The 18345-nt window shown below is 52.5% G+C and overlaps 1 protein-coding gene and 2 pseudogenes across 1 annotated transcript; all 3 read right to left on the minus strand.

Moving 5' to 3' along the window:
• Window positions 1-1062: 1062 nt before the first annotated feature.
• On the minus strand, window positions 1063-4177 carry LOC112897803 (cytokinin dehydrogenase 11). The gene is made up of 3 exons (XM_025966195.1): window positions 3058-4177; window positions 2248-2516; window positions 1063-1713 (listed from the first exon to the last, which is right to left on the minus strand). Exons 1-3 carry the CDS (start codon window positions 3991-3993, stop codon window positions 1386-1388), a joined length of 1533 nt encoding a protein of 510 aa, XP_025821980.1. The 5' UTR covers window positions 3994-4177; the 3' UTR covers window positions 1063-1385.
• Window positions 4178-8047: 3870 nt separating this feature from the next.
• LOC112898306 lies at window positions 8048-12995 on the minus strand (annotated as a pseudogene).
• A 1359-nt stretch (window positions 12996-14354) lies between these two features.
• Window positions 14355-16431, minus strand: LOC112898307 (annotated as a pseudogene).
• Between the last annotated feature and the right edge of the window lie 1914 nt (window positions 16432-18345).

Below are 18345 nucleotides of genomic sequence, written 5' to 3' on the forward strand. Positions count from 1 at the left end.
CACCGTCGACGGGCGACCGGTCGACCGGTCTCGCCGATTTTTGTTTCTGCCCGCGGCGGCGGCGATGGGTTTGCCAGCGTGTACGTGTGCCGCGTGCGTGGCCACACGTGACGGGCACGCTGGGCCTCCACGTACAGCTGCGGACGAAGAAGATACTGGCGACCAGATGGTCCGGTCGCTAAACCATCCTGTTCTGAAACCCGCGCGCGCCAGTCTGTCGCGACGGGCGGGCGGGCGAGGGCCCGTGCGTGCCTGCGTGGCGACGGCGGCCCGACAGGTTGGGTGGGGTGGGGGCGCTTGTTGTGGAGAAGACGCCGTCGCGATCCGGCTCGCGTCACGGGACGCGACGAAAGGGAGAGGAGGCGCTGGCCAGACGTGCCGCTGCCGCCATGGAGAGAGGGATTGTGTGCGTGCGAGTCCACAAAATTTGGGGGAGAACAGAGGAAGAAAATGAACGCCGCGGCAAAAACGACGGACCCTGTTCGCGGTCACGGTCGCCGTCCGTCCCGTCCCGCGGCTCGCGCGCGGCGCGGCCGGTCCGTCCGTCATCCCCTGGCCGCGGGCGGCATGGCTCCGGCGATATTATTCCTCCTGTCCCAAGCGCGCGCGCCATCCCGCGGCGAGGCCGGCCGCGCCTCTCGCGCTCGCTTCGTTCGTGGTCGTTGTACACGCCCAGCGCCGCCAGAGGGGAGCGAGGAGGCGGCGGACAGGGACCGGGTCCGGGGTGCCGCGAACCAACGGCGTCGCGGTCGCGGCGTTTGGATCGGGCCGCGGTTCCACGTGGGGTGCCGCCGGGCGGGGACCAGCGCGGGGGCTGACGACGGCGAGCGAGAGCTACGGCCGGGGACGGAACTGAATGGAAGCGCGCGGAACAAACAGTTGGCGGGCGCGCGCCACGGCGGCGAGACGACGGGGCCCGAGTGGGCGAAGGCTCCCGCGAGATCCAGCGCCGGGGCGTTGCGGTGGGTCTCCATCTCACATCGCCACCACACCCGCTCGGCCGGCGCCCGGCGGGTGGCGGGGGAATCGCACGGACACGGACGCGAACGTGGAACGCAAGCGGGGGAGGAAAAGGCTACAGCTTTCGTTTTCCTCTGCGCCTTCATACTTTTCTCCTTTCTCCATGGCAAATTCATGCAGATCTCCACGCACACCACACGCTCGCACGCACACCAATCCCTTTGGGCAGCAGCCACCCCCAAGATCGACCGGACGCACCTAAACGGTGGCCCGATCGCCATCATTGCCCTGCTCGCCACGGCCCGGTAGCCCTCCTCGATCGCCCATCATCACCAGGATCAGCGGCGTAATCACCATCATTACCCGGGGGGATCATCCTTCCTTCCTCCATCCTGGCGCTGGTCCTCGCCCCGCGCCCACCGCTGCTACAGCTGCACGGCGACGGACGCCGGGGCCCTGGGGAAGATCTTCTGGCCCGGCGCGAGGATCGCCAGCGGGTCGTAGCGGGCCTTGCGCTCCACGAAGCGCCTCCACCTGGCGGCGCCGAAGTGGCGCGCCCACTCCGCCTCCCCGCGGTAGCTCGGGAAGTAGGCCTTGTGGTCGTACCCGTTGGCGCGGCACGCGCGGAGGATCGCGCCGTTCTGCGCCACCAGCTCGTCCACCGCCGGCCCGCCGCCGCGGCAGAACCGCAGCAGCGCCACCAGGTAGAAGATCTCGCCCTCCGGCAGCGCCACCGACGTGTTCGGGTCCCACCTGCACCAACCAACCAGAGAACCCCAATCGAGTTTACTTGACATGGACTGTGCAGTCGTGTCGAGGACACATTAATAATAATTCTGTATCAATCATAAGACCGGGGGGTAGAATACTAATAATGGACGCGGCAGGCGACACGGCTAAATCCGAAACAGAAGCGGCGATGGATTCATCGATGGGGAATCATCGGAGCTCGGACCGGCCGTAGCGTTTGCAGGTACGGACGGCCGGCTGCCCCTCCGATTCGGCACCAGACGTCAGCGAGACGACGAGCAGCAGAGGACCGAGGGCAAGGCGGCTCACATGGCTCCCGGCCCCTTTGCCGCAAACGGCAACTGCACCCGCCACCGCACGGCAGCGGCAGTACCCCCTCCCCTCCACTCCACCACCGCCACCGCTGTGCTGTGCCCACCCGTACGGCCGTGTCCCCCACACGGCAACGGCAAGCTTGCCGCCAACCGATCGAAGCATGCGGCGAGGAGGGAAAAAGGAAAAAAGAAGATAAAAGAGAAGAGAAAGCAGGGAACTCACTTGCTCTTGAGCATGGGGTAGACGAGCATGGGCCCGTCGATGCCGTCGGCGAGCATGCCCTTGATGACGGCGCGGTCGAAGTCCGCGATGTCGCGGGCGGAGACGAAGAGGTTGAGCCAGGGGTGCGGCGCGTCCCAGCTGCCGTTGCGCCGGGCCTCCTCCTCCACCCGGTTCACGCGGGACAAGAAGTCCACGTACCCGACGTCCGCCGCGAACTCCAGGCCCCGCACGTGCTTCAGCGGCGCCATCATCCGGCTCACGGCCGCCGCCTGCAAGCAGACACTCAGGAATTCAGGATCGGATCAGCGTGACGACGGCCGGCGCACGGACGGGCCGGATCGGCGACCGGTAGGAGCAGAATCCCGGGCAATCAATGCCGGCCCCGGCCGTGCCACCCGGCGCCGGCGCGTGCGTGGCGCGGAAAGCAAGTGCGCTGCCGCTCCGTGGGGACAAAGCGAGGGTGGTGATGATGGCGCGCGGGGGGCGTCGCCAAAAGACGCGATCCGCGTGGTCACGGGGCGATCGCGTCATGGCCGTGCCGCATTGTACGCGCCCAGCCGATTCGATCGCCCTCGCCCCACCGGCGGCCGCGAGGGGAGGGAGATCGGGGGCGCGGCGTGGCGTGGCGCGCTGGCCCGCCGGTGCCGTGCGTACGTGGGGTAGTTTGGCAGGACGCGGCAGGGCAGGGGGCCGCGCCCCCGTCACCGAATCCAGCGGGGGGATTACGCGACGAGGCAGACATCCCCGGCCGCGGAAAAGTACACGGGGGTGAGCCGCGCGGGGGGTGGGGGACCAATTACTGCTACCTACCTTGTCCTCGTCGTCGGGGTACCGGTACAGGGCCACCTCCAGGCAGTAGAGGACGGGGCCGGCGCCGGCGGGGAGGAGGGCCGGGTCGAAGCGGGCGCCGCCGGGGATAGGCACGGACGGCCACCCGTTGACGGGGTCGTCGCTGTTGACGAAGGCGAAGCCCTCCACGTAGTCGAAGGCCGCGTCGGGGGGCCGCGTCACCAGCCACTCGGCGTCCGCCGTGTACTCGGCGAAGCTCGCGTACACCACGCGCGCCCACCGCACCTGCTGGGGCGCCCTGCGGAGGGGGATGCGGGCGCGGGTGATGACGCCGAACTGGCCGAGCCCGCCGAGCACGGCGAAGAAGAGGTCCGGGTGGGAGGAGGGCGAGCAGACGCGGCACTCGCCGTTGCCGGTGACCACCTCGAGCTCGGCGACGTTGGACACCTGGGGCCCGTAGCGGAAGGACTGCCCGCTGACGCCGCCGTTGGAGAGCGTGCCGCCCACGGTGAGGCGGAGGTAGTCGGTCCAGGACGCCGGGGCGAGGCCGTGGGTCTTGACGCCCCAGTGGAGCACCTCCTCCCAGAGCGCGCCGCCGGGGACGTCGGCGAAGCAGGGCCCGCCCCCGCCGGGGCACCCCACGAGCTGCATCTGCGGGCGCCGGGACAGCGCCAGCGCGCGCATGTCCAGGACCAGCCCGCCCTCCGCCGTGGCCTGCCCGGCCACCGAGTGCCCGTTCCCGCGGGCGGCCACGGTGAGGCCCGCCGTCAGTGCCGCCGCGCGGATGGCGTTGGCCACGTCGTCCGCGCTCGCGGGGCGGACCACCGCCGCCGGCATGGCGCTGACCAGCCCGCCGAAGTCCGTAGCCGCCGCGCACCCGGCCGCCACGGCCGCCGGCTCCCCGGCGTCCTCCGGCTCGGCCGCCGCCGCCGCGCGGTCCATGTACGCGAGCATCATCCTGCTTAGCTTGCGCGAGGGAGCGTGACCTTGCGGCTGCTGCTGCCGGTGATGTCCCAACCCAAACCACCCCCCCGTGCAGGTGCAGCCGAGCTGATGCTGAGGCGGGCAGAGCAGCTAACTAGCTTCCTGTGTTTGTGATGTCACCGCGGCGCTCTGCTCGCTTGCGCTCGTGGTAGTTTGGGTCGCGGGGGGTTTATAACGAGCGGACACGCGGACGTCCCAAACGTCCCCCCTCTCTCACGTTCCTCAAAAAACAAAAACAAAACGGAAATAAACAAACAAACGTCGGCATGTCGCAAATTCCAACCAAAGTTTGCGACCCTTTGTTTCTTTCATTTCCTTTTTTTTCTTCAAAATCTCTTCTTTCATGTACCCGTTTCTGTAGCTTTGTAGTGAGGCCTGTCCTGTCCGGTGCTGTGCCTTTTTCGAGTTCCACAGATGATTGCAGCGCGAGACGGGTGCTTAGGATCGGATCTAACGTTGGTCTGTCTGCCACTATTGCGCTCGCAACCGAGAGAGACAGAGAATCAGATGGGCCACCATGCCATGCGCTTCTCCAACCTGCAAATAATTCGTCCTACCAGTTCATGGCTTTCCTGTAGTGGAACCCTGAAACTCCCGTCCCGTTTCAGCACAGCAAAACCCTCGCCTCACATCGATCGATCGCCCGCTAGCACGGGCACATGGCGACCGTCCTGCGCCAGGCCAGATTCGCCAGGTTGCCAAAATTTCTCGGTCGCGGCGCCCATGCCCGGCCGGCCGGGGGATGGATTCGTGGGTGCCCCCACGCGGCCCTGTTGAAGCTGCTGAAGTTTCCATCGCCCCAGCCGGTGTACCATGGTGGCGCGGCGCGCGCTGGTGTCACGGCGTGGTGTGCCGGGGGGCTTGGCCAATGGCGTGGTGGTGCTGTACTCCTTGCCGCTGGATCGCGCCGAGGGCCAGCCGGCCGGCCGAGCACGGGCGCGGCGCGATCGGCGAGGCCGGGATTGGAAGTTTTGGGGTAGGGCCCCAGCGTCCACCCACTCACTCGCCGTGTCCCGCTCAACACTCAACAATAGGGCCGTGTCGTCTTCCTCCAGGCGCGCCCCTGCTCGGATTGGCATGCGTGGGCGGCGAGTGAACTGGAATTCACCGCCGGAACACAGCCGGCGAAGGAAAAACCGGAGCACATGACCGTAGCTGCAGACAACGAGAAGGAAGGCTGGCTTGTTTTTCTTTTTTATTTCTTTCTGAAACAAGGAAACTGCCCGGTGGTCCATGAGTTTCCGTTTCCTCGCAGTGGTTTTGGTTTGTGTGGATACAAAGGCAGGCCAGCATGAGGACATCATCTTGTTTTGTTTTGCTCTGAGTGCGGCTACAAGAATCCCGCGGTGAAATGAAAAAGAAGGGGGAAATTCACAAGTGTTCTAACAGGAAGATGAATCCACATAGTTTTGCAGGTAGATGAGAGTCAAATGCACATGGTTCGTCCGGATGCGTAATGGTTCGGAAGAATCGAGCATCTGCTTGGATTTGGACTAGCATAGTAGCATCCATGTAGGAAAAGACTCATGATTCATGGCGGTACAATTGGCATTCGATCAAAGTCGCCCAGCAGATGAAATCGCACATTCAGATCACGATCACCACACAGCTACGCGGAGAATCGTCGCGATTCCCTTTGCAGTACAGAATCCAGAATCTCAGTTACCATTACCGGCCAGGACGACGAATCTACTGGCGATTTTAAAAAGAGAAGAAAAAAAGAGACCGAAACAAAAAGCTCAGGGGGCGGGCCACGTACTTGCCGCCATGACTCGTGGCCGCAGTGCTGATGCCCGCGCAGTCCTCTGAAAGCGCGTATCAGGTCACAGGGGATTCAGGATGCAGGGAAGTACGCGTGCAAGACGGCCGATGCGGATCCTCAGGACCGGCCTCGGAAAGACTCCGCCGAGGCTCCGGGCGCGTGCGAAGCTAGCTGCTACCCTGCACTGGCGATCCTGTGCCGTGGCGGAGAGCACCAGGACGATGCGCTCGCTGTACGCGCGGCGGCCATCAATGGCGGCCTCAGCTGGCCCAGTTCGCAGCGGCCTGGAGCCGCCCCTGGACGGAACTCAGGCGCCTGCTGCTGGCTCGCTGCCGTCACCGATCTCCCTCGCGCAGCGCGGCGACGTCGTCGTCGCCAGGCGCCTGGCTCCACTCGCCCGTGCACCGCGCCCGGCTCAGAAGTCCACGCCGCCACGTGGGGGCGGGCGGCCGCGGTCGCCGGCGTACGGCGGCATCGATCGATCAACCCCCCGCACGGCGGCGGCAGAGGGGATCGCGGCGCCAGTCGTGCGCCAGCTCGTAGCGTCACGGCACTGCCGCCCTGCAGCGGCCGCGCGGCGCAATAATTGTCTGGTTGCACCGGTGACGGTTGGGTCGGGTCGGGTCTCCATCGCCGCTGGCAGCGGCGTGTGCTTGGTCGGGAGGGCGAGAGGTGTTCAGGGCCCGGGGCCGGGGGCCCCGGCCGGCCCTTCCGAGACGTTCCGGAAGGGGGCCAACGCGAGCTTGCTCTGTCGATGGTCTCTGCCTCTCTTTGACTTGTCGCCGGGTTTTAAGCAAAATTTTCAGGGTTTTGGTGATTGCATTGTGCATGGAAACTAGTAGCAACTGTGGAAGTTATTTTCTCATTGTTCAGGACTTCAGTACCGCTACTGATGAAAGAGTTGGTGCTAAAGAAATATTACGTTTTCCTTCAGCAGAGTAGATAGGGCCAATCAATCATTTTCTTGGCTACAAAAAAAGGCAGATTGTCAAAAACTTGTTAAAAAATATATATATTTCACCGTATTAGAAATCAATATGTAAGAATATACAGTACAGTTGCAACAGGACAAGCCTGAGTCACTTCAGTCATTTTACCGGTCACGAGCGAGAACCCGTGCGAAGCGTGCGAATAAAACAATACTGTCGATCGCGCACAACGCCGGCGTCGCTGTTTCCGGGGAGAAAAGAAAAAGAAAATGCAGTGGAAGCTGCTGCCTTCGTGTGCCCTTCCTTCTCTGCGCCGTCGATGGCAAGCTCACCGGCCGATCGGCGCGGGGCGTCTCCGTCCGGCAGCGGCGGCGAAATTCTCCCGGGCCTTTGTTTTTCTATGGGCACGGAGGGAAATGGAAATCCTCCCTGATGGCGGCGTCGCCGGTGTCATGTAGTCGGAGCGGCGAGAGCGCAATGATTTCCCGGAATCTCTCTGCGTCTCGCCCTGCTCATGCATGTCTTCGCCTGGCAACCTTGATCGCAGCGTCGCTGTCACGTATGGTCTGTATGGGTTTGGAACTCTGGATTTGTGCAGGACATGGCGTGCTACTTGCAACGGCAGGTCTAGGTCAGCAACGTATATCCAAAACAGAAATCCTTTTTCTTTAAGAAGGAATGGAGAAAACATATTAGAAAGTGGAAACGCAGATTTTCTGACCCACAATCCGTAGAATGAGACTTGTATGAGCTTGCAGGATTGCAAGGAGAAGAGTATGCGTTCTCTGCTAGCCTTGGATGCCGTGTAGATAACATCCAAAAATGCAAGTATGAGTAAATTTGAATATCCTCCCTTTATTGAGAACCAGAAATTTTGGAAATTCAGGTACAAACTGTCACTCCCGATCGAGCAAGACACGGCAATAATATGCCCCTGAAATGATGAAACGTTGATATGAGATGGGACACAATAATTGGCCAGGAAATGTCAGCTTCAATAGGCCTTAGCCTTTCTTAGCTTTCCTTGTCCTATGAAACTTCTCTCTCTGTGTGTGTAGGCATTCCAACAATCATTCCTTGAGAATGTGCGCTAGTCCAGAACTGCCCTTTTGCTGCATGGCAGCTTGACGCCTCACCTACAACAGTGTCAAGCGTCAGGTTGCAGCCGTTTGGAATTGCAATGTGGCAAGGTCATTCACCCTCGCCGTTTGCACAGTGAAGCAAACAGAAGCCATGAGGGATCAATTCAGCTCGATCAGGCACGACGAGTCATCACCCGCACCATCACAATTCATATAGATCTTAGTATCAATAGCCAACAATATTGGATCTCAGATTCAGAGAGAATCAGCACGTCGTATCAAATTGAACAGGTGAACATAATCGGGATGCATTGTCAAGCATAGTTCATGACGGAAGCAAATCAAGCATTTGTTCAGTAAGAGTACATGGCATCAACAAACTAAATAGCCAATCAAAGAAGCAGCCAAGCCGGGAGAGAACTGGTTCATGAAACCAATCATCAAACATGGCATGCTTCACAGAAGAATCGAGGGATGCTAGCACCATTGGCAACATGGTCATCTGAGGAATCCACTTGAGCATTGGAAGCGCCACTTACTCCATGGTCTTCTGGATAATCCACGAGCATTGGCAGCAGTTCCCCCGTCAAAAACAAGGAGCATTGGCAGAAGCATCATTTGGCATGCTCTGAAGAATCGGCATGAGCCATGCTAGCACCATTAATGGTACGATTAGCATTGGCAGCAGCACTATTTATGCATGTTGTGAAGAATCACGTTGAGCCATGCTAGCATCATTGATGGTATCTTCTTCTCGGGGATCTGGGTGAGCATTGTCAGCACCATTTACACCATGATCTTCTGAGGAATTCACATGAACACTTGCAGCACCATTGACATCAAGATTGACAGGAGAATCTCCAGTTCTGGACGTGGCCTTCATCAAAAGAAGTTATACAAGACAAGCATGTAAGAGGTGTCATAGTTGTTGCTATTATCATCAGGCAAGGATTACCTACCAAAAGCAATGATAGGACTGATGAAGGCTCAGGAAACAGTGGCAGGCTAATGTTGGTACGCTCAGACAACTCCTGCCTTTCCACCAGATAGTACGAGTCACTTGTTTGTATGACATGAAGTGAAGAATTGTTAAGCTAGAACAAGCTTTACCTTGAAGCAAGATCGGTTCTTTAGATTCTCAATGACAGTATTAAGCACCTGTGTCCTACTCTCAAGCTCCAATCTCCTGCAGTCAAACTGCAGCCGCACCTTCTCCTGCAGTTCTCGCATATCCACCTCCAGCAGCTCCAGCTATGCTACAGACTCCAGATCCAGCCGTTGCCGCCTCCAAGGGTGTACATCGTTCACCAGCCCACTGCCTGGTGTCTGTGTCTCTTCAACCTCAGCATTCTCAGTGGACGTATTGATGGATTCATGCTCGCTGTCTGTTGTCTGTATCTCATCCACCTTAGGATTTTCAGTGGACATTTTGATAGATGCCCGCCCGCTGCCTGTTGTCTGTGTCTCTTCCGCCTCATCATTCTCAGTGGATGTAGAGATAGAGCCACGCTTGCCATCTTCTGTATGTATCTCTTCCACCTCAGCATTCTCAGGAGGTGTGTCGATAGAGTCATGCTCTCTGCCTGTTGTCTGTACCTCTCCCACCTCAGCATTCTCAGCGGACGTATTGATAGGGCCACTGCATTTGATGAGAAATTGGATAAGAAAATTAGGCTATGCACCCATACCAATTGTAAAGTGAATGTAACTTAGACCATGATCACATACCAATTGCAAAGAGAATGTAATTAGTCCATGCTCACTCTATTTAATGACCTATCTTAACAGCTCAGCATCTCTCATAATAGAGAAAAAAGGGGAGGATAAAAAAAGTGAAATAACTAAATCCTTGTTTTCTTAAAAGACAATTGTTTCAGAACAATGGATCCCAATAAACTAGTCTGCAAATTTGAAAATGAGAGTACACTCAGGTGCGATATCCCAGGCAAACCAAACACTGGGTGTATGACAAAAATACCATCTTGGTATGACCACCAAACGAACATGAAACTTTGAAAACAACTAAAAACACACTTCTCATCAAACGTATTGATAGGGCCACTGCACAAAGTTTGAAGTATGAATTGATGCCATGTGGCAAGGACTAAAAGTGATATAAGCTTGAAAATATACACCGAAAGGGAAAAGAAAGGAGGGGAGGGGGATGAATAAAGATACTATCCACATCAACTCTATTTAAAGACAAAAACATGAGTTTACATAGCATGAGTTTGACGTTCACATAAAAACATGTTGGACTTGCAGCTAATACTTAAAGACAGCGAATTCTGAACCAATTGGGTGCCCAAAATGGAATGCCAGACATAATAACAAGGTACAATTGTAGTTTTAGAATCACTGAAAAGATTGGTGGATATATTGGAATAAAGGAAATATCGGAATAGGAATGCTTGCGTATTTGTAAATTCGCTACCCAAAAAGATGACTTGCGCATCAGGTGAAGCTTTTGGTTATTCCTTTATAGCAATAACTGCCACCTCATTACTGCATAGGGCATCAGGACCAAGCCTAACAGATAGCACTTGCAAAACTCTTGCCTTGGATAGAATGAACTCCACGAAGTGCATTTCATTATAAAAGCATAGAACGTTCTTCATTCGCACAACATGAAGTTTGCTAAACATACCGTCAACGCACTGAGCATTCAAAAACTTATCATCTGCATTGACTACCTGTGAACCATGGCTCCATCCCTATACCCAAAAAAAAGGATTAGCAACATCACAAAGTAAGTAATGGATGAAAGAATAAGCAAGTGACAATTAGACAATACACAAACAATGAGTTCTTCAAGCACAGGAGCACTTCTTAGTAGGCAGAAAAAAGATAAAATTGCAAACATCTCAGTAAAATCCACGGAAATGACTAAGCTCCTCAGGTTCTCAAACAGGAAAGGTAGCCGATCCAGCACATCAACTTCAGCCCACTGAAAACAGGAAGACAGACACTTTTAGAAATGAATTCCATAACATCAACTAATATCTTTATTTTCTTATTCCCTTTGCTGATTACTCCCGGTGTAACAAATGAGGGGCATTTCAAGGTAAATTAAGCTGAGAACACTCTTGATCAAGCTAATGAAGAATTCTTGGTTTCAAATTAATCTATAACTGCACATTGAAATTGTTCCCTTCTGTTATTCCTTCAAGTTAGTATGCATAAAGAAATATCATCAGGAAAGACTTGTCCATCAATGCTTTAAAGTAGTAGAGTACTTGAAATTGGTATAAACCATCCTTATATGATAATGGTACTAGTTACAAAAACAATGGAAATGCCTAAGTGATGTTTAGCAAAAATAGACAATTTGAATCACCAAGATGGATAAAGAAAAAACTGATGTAAGCATCTACAAACAGCTTGTCAAAACCTCCTTCTATGAATGAAATCGGCAACAGGAGATGACACTTGGTCAACATGCCCAGGAACAATGATAAATTGTGTCACAGCCTGAAACACGATAAATCTGTGTCCTTTTGCTGGTGGGAAGCTAGATGTAATTGTGCACTAGCAAAATGGAAACAGCATTATAGCGCTAACACTTTAGACCAGAGAAGAAAGTCTACGACAGATAAAGCATGTCCATAGCATGTTCAAGAGAAAACACTAATTTGTGGTCTGTTTGAAGCAAATGATAACCAAGGGCAATGTCTTTTAGCCATTTTTGCGCTGTTATAGTTATAAGCTATCTATTAGTCTCTTTCCTTGGAACAATCCTCAGACCATATGGTCCGAATATTATCAGTAAGTGCAAGACATAAGTAAAAGAGAATGCAACTGGGGTATTTACCCAATCAAGGCTGCATGCAAACTCAAGCTCTGTAATCTGTGCCATCCCCATCAAGAATTTGGCGTCATTGCAGCCAACTAGAACCCCTTTCTGCAACTGTGGGAGTTCCTCAACACGACCACCGTAAGGAAAACAACTAGCTATTGTCAGCTCCCGAAGACTGGGTGCCCGAATCACCCACTCGTCTTTAGCTTCGGGGTCATCCCCAATGAGCTCTACTCTTGTGAGCTCCACTCTCTCAATCGACGACGATCTGGCGATTAGGACCGCCAATTGCTTACCTCCGTGATCCGGGATGGCGACCTTGTCGAATTGTAGCGTCTTCAGGCTCGGGAATCCGGCGAACCCCGCCGGTGTGGGCGGCAGGCGGCAGGTCAGGAGGTGAGGCTGAGGTAGGTGAGCTCGCGGCAGGAGAAGAGGCTTGAGTGTAGCCGGAACCCGACCGGCGGGAACCAGAGGAGGAGGGTCTCGACGCCGTTGCGGGAGAGGTAGAGGAGCCAGTCGTGGAGGGCGTCGACGTACCAGGCCCTGTACCCGACGAGCAGGAAGGTGCGGAGGGGCGCGGTCCGGCGGAGGAGGAGCGCATCGACCTCGTCAGCGGGGATGGAGCGCCCGCCGAAGAGGTTGACGGTGGGAAGCGTCTCCCACCGGCGCCGCCACGCGCGGGGGAGCACCGAGGTGCGGACGACGTCGTAGATGTGAAGGCGGGAGAGGATCTTGTCGAGAACCTCGAGGGGGAGCGGCGAGAGAAGGTCCGGCGCCACCCCGTCGCCGCCTCACCCTCCGCCCCCGCCTCCAACCGCGGCTTCCGGCGCGGCGGCGAGTCCGCCATTTTCCTCCCCAACTTCCGCGCGCTCCGAAACCTACGCCCTTGAAAGGCTAGTAGGCTGAGTCAGTAGTTGGACAACTTGGGCTCGGCCCAGTCCGACTAATCTTCCGCGTCAAAAACTGGCCCGCGTATTCTTTTTTTTTTCTTTTTGGTTTTTGAGAAGAGGTCTGCTTATTCTGCAGACTTTCAGAGGGAGAAAAATGGCATGCTGAAGTAAATTTAATTTACGTTTTGTGCTGACTGAATTGATGCTTAAACCAGATGATATTCAAATTTCAAGCTTGCACTTGGTGGCACAGCTCCTGAAAATATGGAGTTCGCATTAAAGAGAGGTAAATTGAAGATACACCGTTCGTTGTCCAGCAATCCAGTCCAGGATGTAACCCAACTGGATAGTTACAGGCTTACAGCTGAAAGAGGGGGCTGGGGAAGGGGTGACACTAGAACCATGAATCTCCTTGTTAGTCATGGTCTTCTGGAGATTTCGGGTGAGCATCATCAGCACAATTGATGAGATCACCTGGAGATTCCATATGAACATTGCCAGGATCACCGACGACATGGCTTTCTGGATGATCCACATGAGAATCATCGATGGCAGTATCCACTGGAGTGCCTCCTTGTTTGGAAGTGCCCTTCATAAGAAAAAGTTGCACATGATAAGCACGCAAGACGCACTGCCAGTGTTGTAAGACAGAAGGTGGATTTTTTTTTCATCATCCAAGTCATGCAAAACTATGTGACGAATTGTTGTGAGAGTACTACAAGCATTACTTACTGCATGGTCAGATGACGATGCTTGGCTGCACGGCAAGATGCCGACCGGTCAAGGTCAGGGCAGGCAACATTGCATCCTTTGCGCAGCAACTGCATTTCCATCAGACAATAAGAATATTCGTTTTATGGCATGAGGCAGAGAACGTTTAAGCTAGTCCAGATAGGATACCTGAAGGGCAGAATTGTTGTAACTGACATACTTATTGAGGTCCTTATAGAACACTGATGTCTCCTTATTCAACCGTAATCTGTCCTTGAGAACCTGTTCCGTCTCATTCTCCAGATTTTGTAGCTCCTCCCGAAGCTGCTCCACTTGTGCCACAGACTCAGATTTCAACCGCTGGCATCTTCGAGGGTGAGCTTTATCTATTTATGTCTCATCATCAGAATCATCGGCAGTGATGAAGCCTCTGCATTCACTGAGGGAAATGAAAGTACTAAGAAATTACGGACAAAAGTACAATGCATATTACTAAAAAAATCTATAAGCAACATAAAAAAACTTTATCGGTCAAAGGTGGAAAAGGACCAGTAAGCTTAGGAAACAAGTCTAGGGGAGGCGTGACCTCTGATCCATTCTTTGGGAGTTATGTGGCAAGCACCCAAGCACAACTTTAGGGACCCAAATTGCAAATGCCACCAGAATAGTCAATGGCATCTGGGGTCTGGCCCTACATGTCAATATGTCATTGAGACGGGCTGGTGGTATAGATGAAAAGCGCAGCTCAAGCAGTGGCATATATGAAAATATTCCCCCAAAAAACGCAGTCAATACATTATATACTGTACCAACCATGTGTCTATAAAGTACTAGCAGTATCTACAAGCACAAATGCACTCCATCAATGCCAAAAATGTAAGACATTTTAGTTTTGTCCACCGAGTTCATCGAAAAATGCACCAACACCTACAACATCAAATTAGTTTCTTAAATCCATTGTAAAATATATCCTGATAGTGCATTTATTTGGTACTCTAGATCTTAATATATTTTTGTATAAACTTGCTCAAGGTTAGAAGAACTTTGACTTAGAACAAAACTAAAACATCTTACATTTTGGAATGGAGGAATTAGTTCACAACACCTAAAGACACTGACAAATATATGGAACAAAACAAGAGGGAAACGTGAGGATCTCAATGCTTACTCATTTGCAGATTCTGGTTCTCTTCCCATGAAGACAACCAGAGCATCAGATGAAGCTCTAGGATATTCTGCTATTTCAGTAACAACCTCCTCATTACTGCATGTGGCATAGGAATCCAGGGTGACATATAACACTTGTAATACTCTTGCTTTCAATAAAACAAACTCCATAAAGTGCATCGCATTAATGAGGTATGTAAACTTCTTCATATGGACAACATGAAGTTTTGCAAATATATGATCAGCACACTGAGCGTTCAAGAACTCGCTGTTTGTTTCAATTTCCTGGATTCCATCGCTCCATCCCTAAAAGGACACTAATTATCATCATTCTGAAGATGTTAGAAGAAAAAATGCAAGTGAAAAATCGACATTACCCAAACTTCGAGTTCCTCAAGAACAGGGGCACTTCTGAGCAGGCAGAACATAGAAAAAACGTGGCACATTTTGCAAAAATTCACTGTAACAGATAAGAACCTAAGGTTCTCAAACAGGAAGGGAAGCTGCTCCAGGACATCAACTTCAGTTGGCTGAAATAACACAAGCTTAGCGATAAGCGTGAAATCAACAGAAAGTGATGTGTGTAGTGCTCACATTAACATTTCCAAGAACTAGGAACCAAAAATAATCTTATCTATTTATTAAAAAATGCGGTTTTGTACAATGACATTTCTATTTTGGTATTCCGCGCCGTTTGATGATTATCAATCCTAATAGGATAATTAGGGAACTATTGGAATATTAAGAGTTGACTAAGAGCAGCTCTAGTGTGTTGGTAAATCGAACCGAGAGAGTCGCACGGTTCGATTTACACACTGGGCATCGATGCGGGAGGAAAGATTCCTTTGTTTGATGCTTCAACTCGGTTCAAACCAAGGCAGCTCAAACAACTATACAAATCATATGCATCAGGGCAAGGGAGGTTCTGCGTGGACGGAAGCAGCGCACTGCCTCAAAATCCTTCCCTCTCTCCACCTTGGCCGGGCCCACAGACCGAACACAATACTCAAGCTGTCCAACGTGATCCGCCTCATTGAACCATCTGTGTTCAGTTGGCACCACCAGTAGGGGTGCTCTAACGCAAATTACACAATACACAAATCACAAATATAACAACATGACTGATCAGGCACCACAAGGTTCACCAAATCCTCTTTTTCTACACGTACTAGGTTACTGGCTGCAGTCCCTTTCCTTGGATCAATCATCGATGATTTGGGTTGAAAGAAAAGGGGATCTAGAAAAGGAAAACAGATGAAAGCACAATGCAAGACCGGAACCGTACCCAAATGGAAATGAAGCTGAAGTCAAGCTTGGTGATTCCCACCATCTCAGTCAAGAACTTTGCGCAATTCGAGCCGAAGAAAATCGCTGCCTCAAACAGCGGGAGGCTTTCTGTTACGCCACCATAATCAAAACCACCGAGAATCGAAAGCTTCCGGAGATTGGGCGCCACGAATCACCCACTCATCATCGGAGCCGTCCCCGTCAAGCATCACGCAGACCATCTCCACATCCTCAAGCACCGGACCCTCCCCGCGTGCTCCTGAGCGGCGACGAAGACCTTCTCGAGGCGCAGCGTCTTGAGCTTCGGGAACCCGACGAGCCCCGCGGATGCCAGTGGGATGCAGCAGCTGATGAGGCTGAGGCAGGTGAGCTCGCGGCACGAGAAGAGGCAGGAATGCAGCCGGAAGATGCCGAATCGGGACGGGAAGCCGAGGGTTAGGTCCCGGACGCCGCGCCGGGAGAGGCAGAGGAGCCAGTCGTGGAAGTAGTTCCAGGCCATCCACGTGGGGTCCCTCGCGGGGAGGCGGAACGCGCCGACGGGTGCGGAGCCGCGACGGAGGAGCAGAGCGTCGATGTCGGAGGCGCAGATGCCGGGGCTATGGGAGAGGTCCACCGTGGGGAGCGACTCCCACCGGCGCCGCCACGCGCGGGAGAGCACCGAGGTGCGGACCACGTCGTAGATGTGGAGGCGGGAGAAGATGTTGTCGAGGACCTCGAGGGGGAGGGAGGCAAGCAAATCCGGCACCGCCGCGAGCCGCGGCTTCTGCCTCGGTGGCGGGGCAGCCATTTTTCGTTTTTTTAAAAAAAGTTTAAAAAAATTAAATTCTAAAAAAGTGCAGTTTTGCAAGTTTTCGAAAAATGAGTACCTTCCGCCCGATCAACGGACGGAAGGCGCAGGGTCGGAAACGGGCGGGAGGTTCCAAATTTTTTCCCAGACTCCTCACGAGGGTCTCTTCGCGAATAAGAAACTTTTCTTATTCGCGAAGAGTCTCCTAAGGCATCCCGCCCGATCATCGGGCGGTATGTGACCCGTGCCCTTTTATTTTTTTTCGAATTTATGTTTTAGAAACTATTTAAAATTCATACTTTTTAAATTACAAGATTTATTCGCCATACTCTTTTGTATACTTAAAAAATTTTAGTTCAATTTTACGAAGAAGATTACGGTATCTAAAACTCGTGTGAAGATGGTTAAGCGATAACGTTTTGCAACATAGAATCCAAATATTACGATAGTACGATACATCAAGCCATTAAAAATAAAATAGTATGATAAAAAATAGTTTAATGGGCAGCTTCGCCGTCCGCGCAGTTGATCAGATCGATCTGCATGAGTAATGGGAAGCAGAGTAATATTGTTATCGATTTTTTAAAAAAAGTTAATAATTGAAGTTGCGAAAGACGTACCGCGCTACACTGCGCCTGATCATGGTACAAGGGATACGTGTCCGACATGATCGGCGGGTGCTGATGCTCGGCGTCATCAATACGTGAAAGAGTGACGTACGGACGCGTGCGAGTGAGGTACCAGCGGAGGTATGCGCCGTAAGACGCCTCTGTGTGTGGATGCGGCTCGTCCCACACATCGTTAGGTGCGTCCAGCCACCCTCCTACGTACTCCTGCAGCTTGACAATCCAGTTGACTTCGTTGGCATGATATCCCCTGCGCGAATATCTGTTGCAAATATTTGGAAGACAATATTATTTCATGATAACGGGGTCCAGATAACATCCTGTGGCCGCAACTGATCAAATTCGGATACGAACTGCGGGTATACTTTTCGGACCAGTCATCATTGCTTGCAAGTGGCATCAGCTCCCAGATCAAAGTGTGAGTGGTACGATTTATGACGTACTGAACACTCACAGAATGTGTCTCCTGATTAATCCTTAATCCGCTCGTTAACCAGTTGCATAGGGATTCAAATATCCTCTCGTGCGGTCTGATAATTTCTCTGATCGCACAGTTGAATTCACTTAAATCTACCCCATTCGGCCCATAAATCATATTTTCTTCTCCATAATATATACTAAAAGTACCCTTCTCGGAAGATATATCTGTCAATTATTAATAAACTAGTTATACTACATATTAATACACAACGACCCTAAGTTTCAGTGATTCCTAGATTATATTTTCCAGATTCTAAATTATTCAGAATATAAATTATACTAAAAACAATTGAAAATACTAAAAACTATTCAAAATATAACTACCCTAAGAAATATTTCTAAAAACAATTGAAAATACTAAAAACTATAGAAAATATAACTACCCTAAAAATATTTCTAAAAACAATGGAAAATACTAAAAACTATTCAAAATATAACTACGCTAAGAAATATTTCATAGATTATAGCTATTTTCAAGTAATTATACGACTATAACGAGAATATACCTCCAAACCGACGTGTGAACAGAGCTTCGCCGCTTCCTCTCCTCCCTTTCTTTTTTCCTGATTTTTGCTGAATAAAATAGGAATTTGGGTGGGGGGCTTATATAGGGGATGGGGAATGGGCGGGATGCCCCTCCGCACTGTATGGGCCCCAGACCTCCCGCCCGTTGGGCGGGCGAGATGCCCCCGCGGCCGCGTCAGGGACTTCTTCGCGAATAAAAAAAGTTTCTTATTCGCGAAGAGGCCTCGGGAGGGGTCTAGGAAAAAATTTGGAACCTCCCGCCCGTTGGATGGGCGGAAGGTTT

This window comes from Panicum hallii, chromosome 6, assembly GCF_002211085.1.
Source record: "Panicum hallii strain FIL2 chromosome 6, PHallii_v3.1, whole genome shotgun sequence".
Classification (NCBI taxonomy): domain Eukaryota; kingdom Viridiplantae; phylum Streptophyta; class Magnoliopsida; order Poales; family Poaceae; genus Panicum; species Panicum hallii.

What these genes read in the sequence shown, in the direction of transcription:
- LOC112897803 (XM_025966195.1), bottom strand. Translation starts at nt 3,993, where the DNA reads ATGATGCTCGCGTACATGGACCGCGCGGCGGCGGCGGCCGAGCCGGAG. An exon ending in ACCCCGACGACGAGGACAAG is followed by an intron (nt 2,517 to 3,057) that starts GTAGGTAGCAGT and finishes GTCTGCTTGCAG; the next exon opens with GCGGCGGCCGTGAGCCGGAT. An exon ending in TACCCCATGCTCAAGAGCAA is followed by an intron (nt 1,714 to 2,247) that starts GTGAGTTCCCTG and finishes TGGTTGGTGCAG; the next exon opens with GTGGGACCCGAACACGTCGG.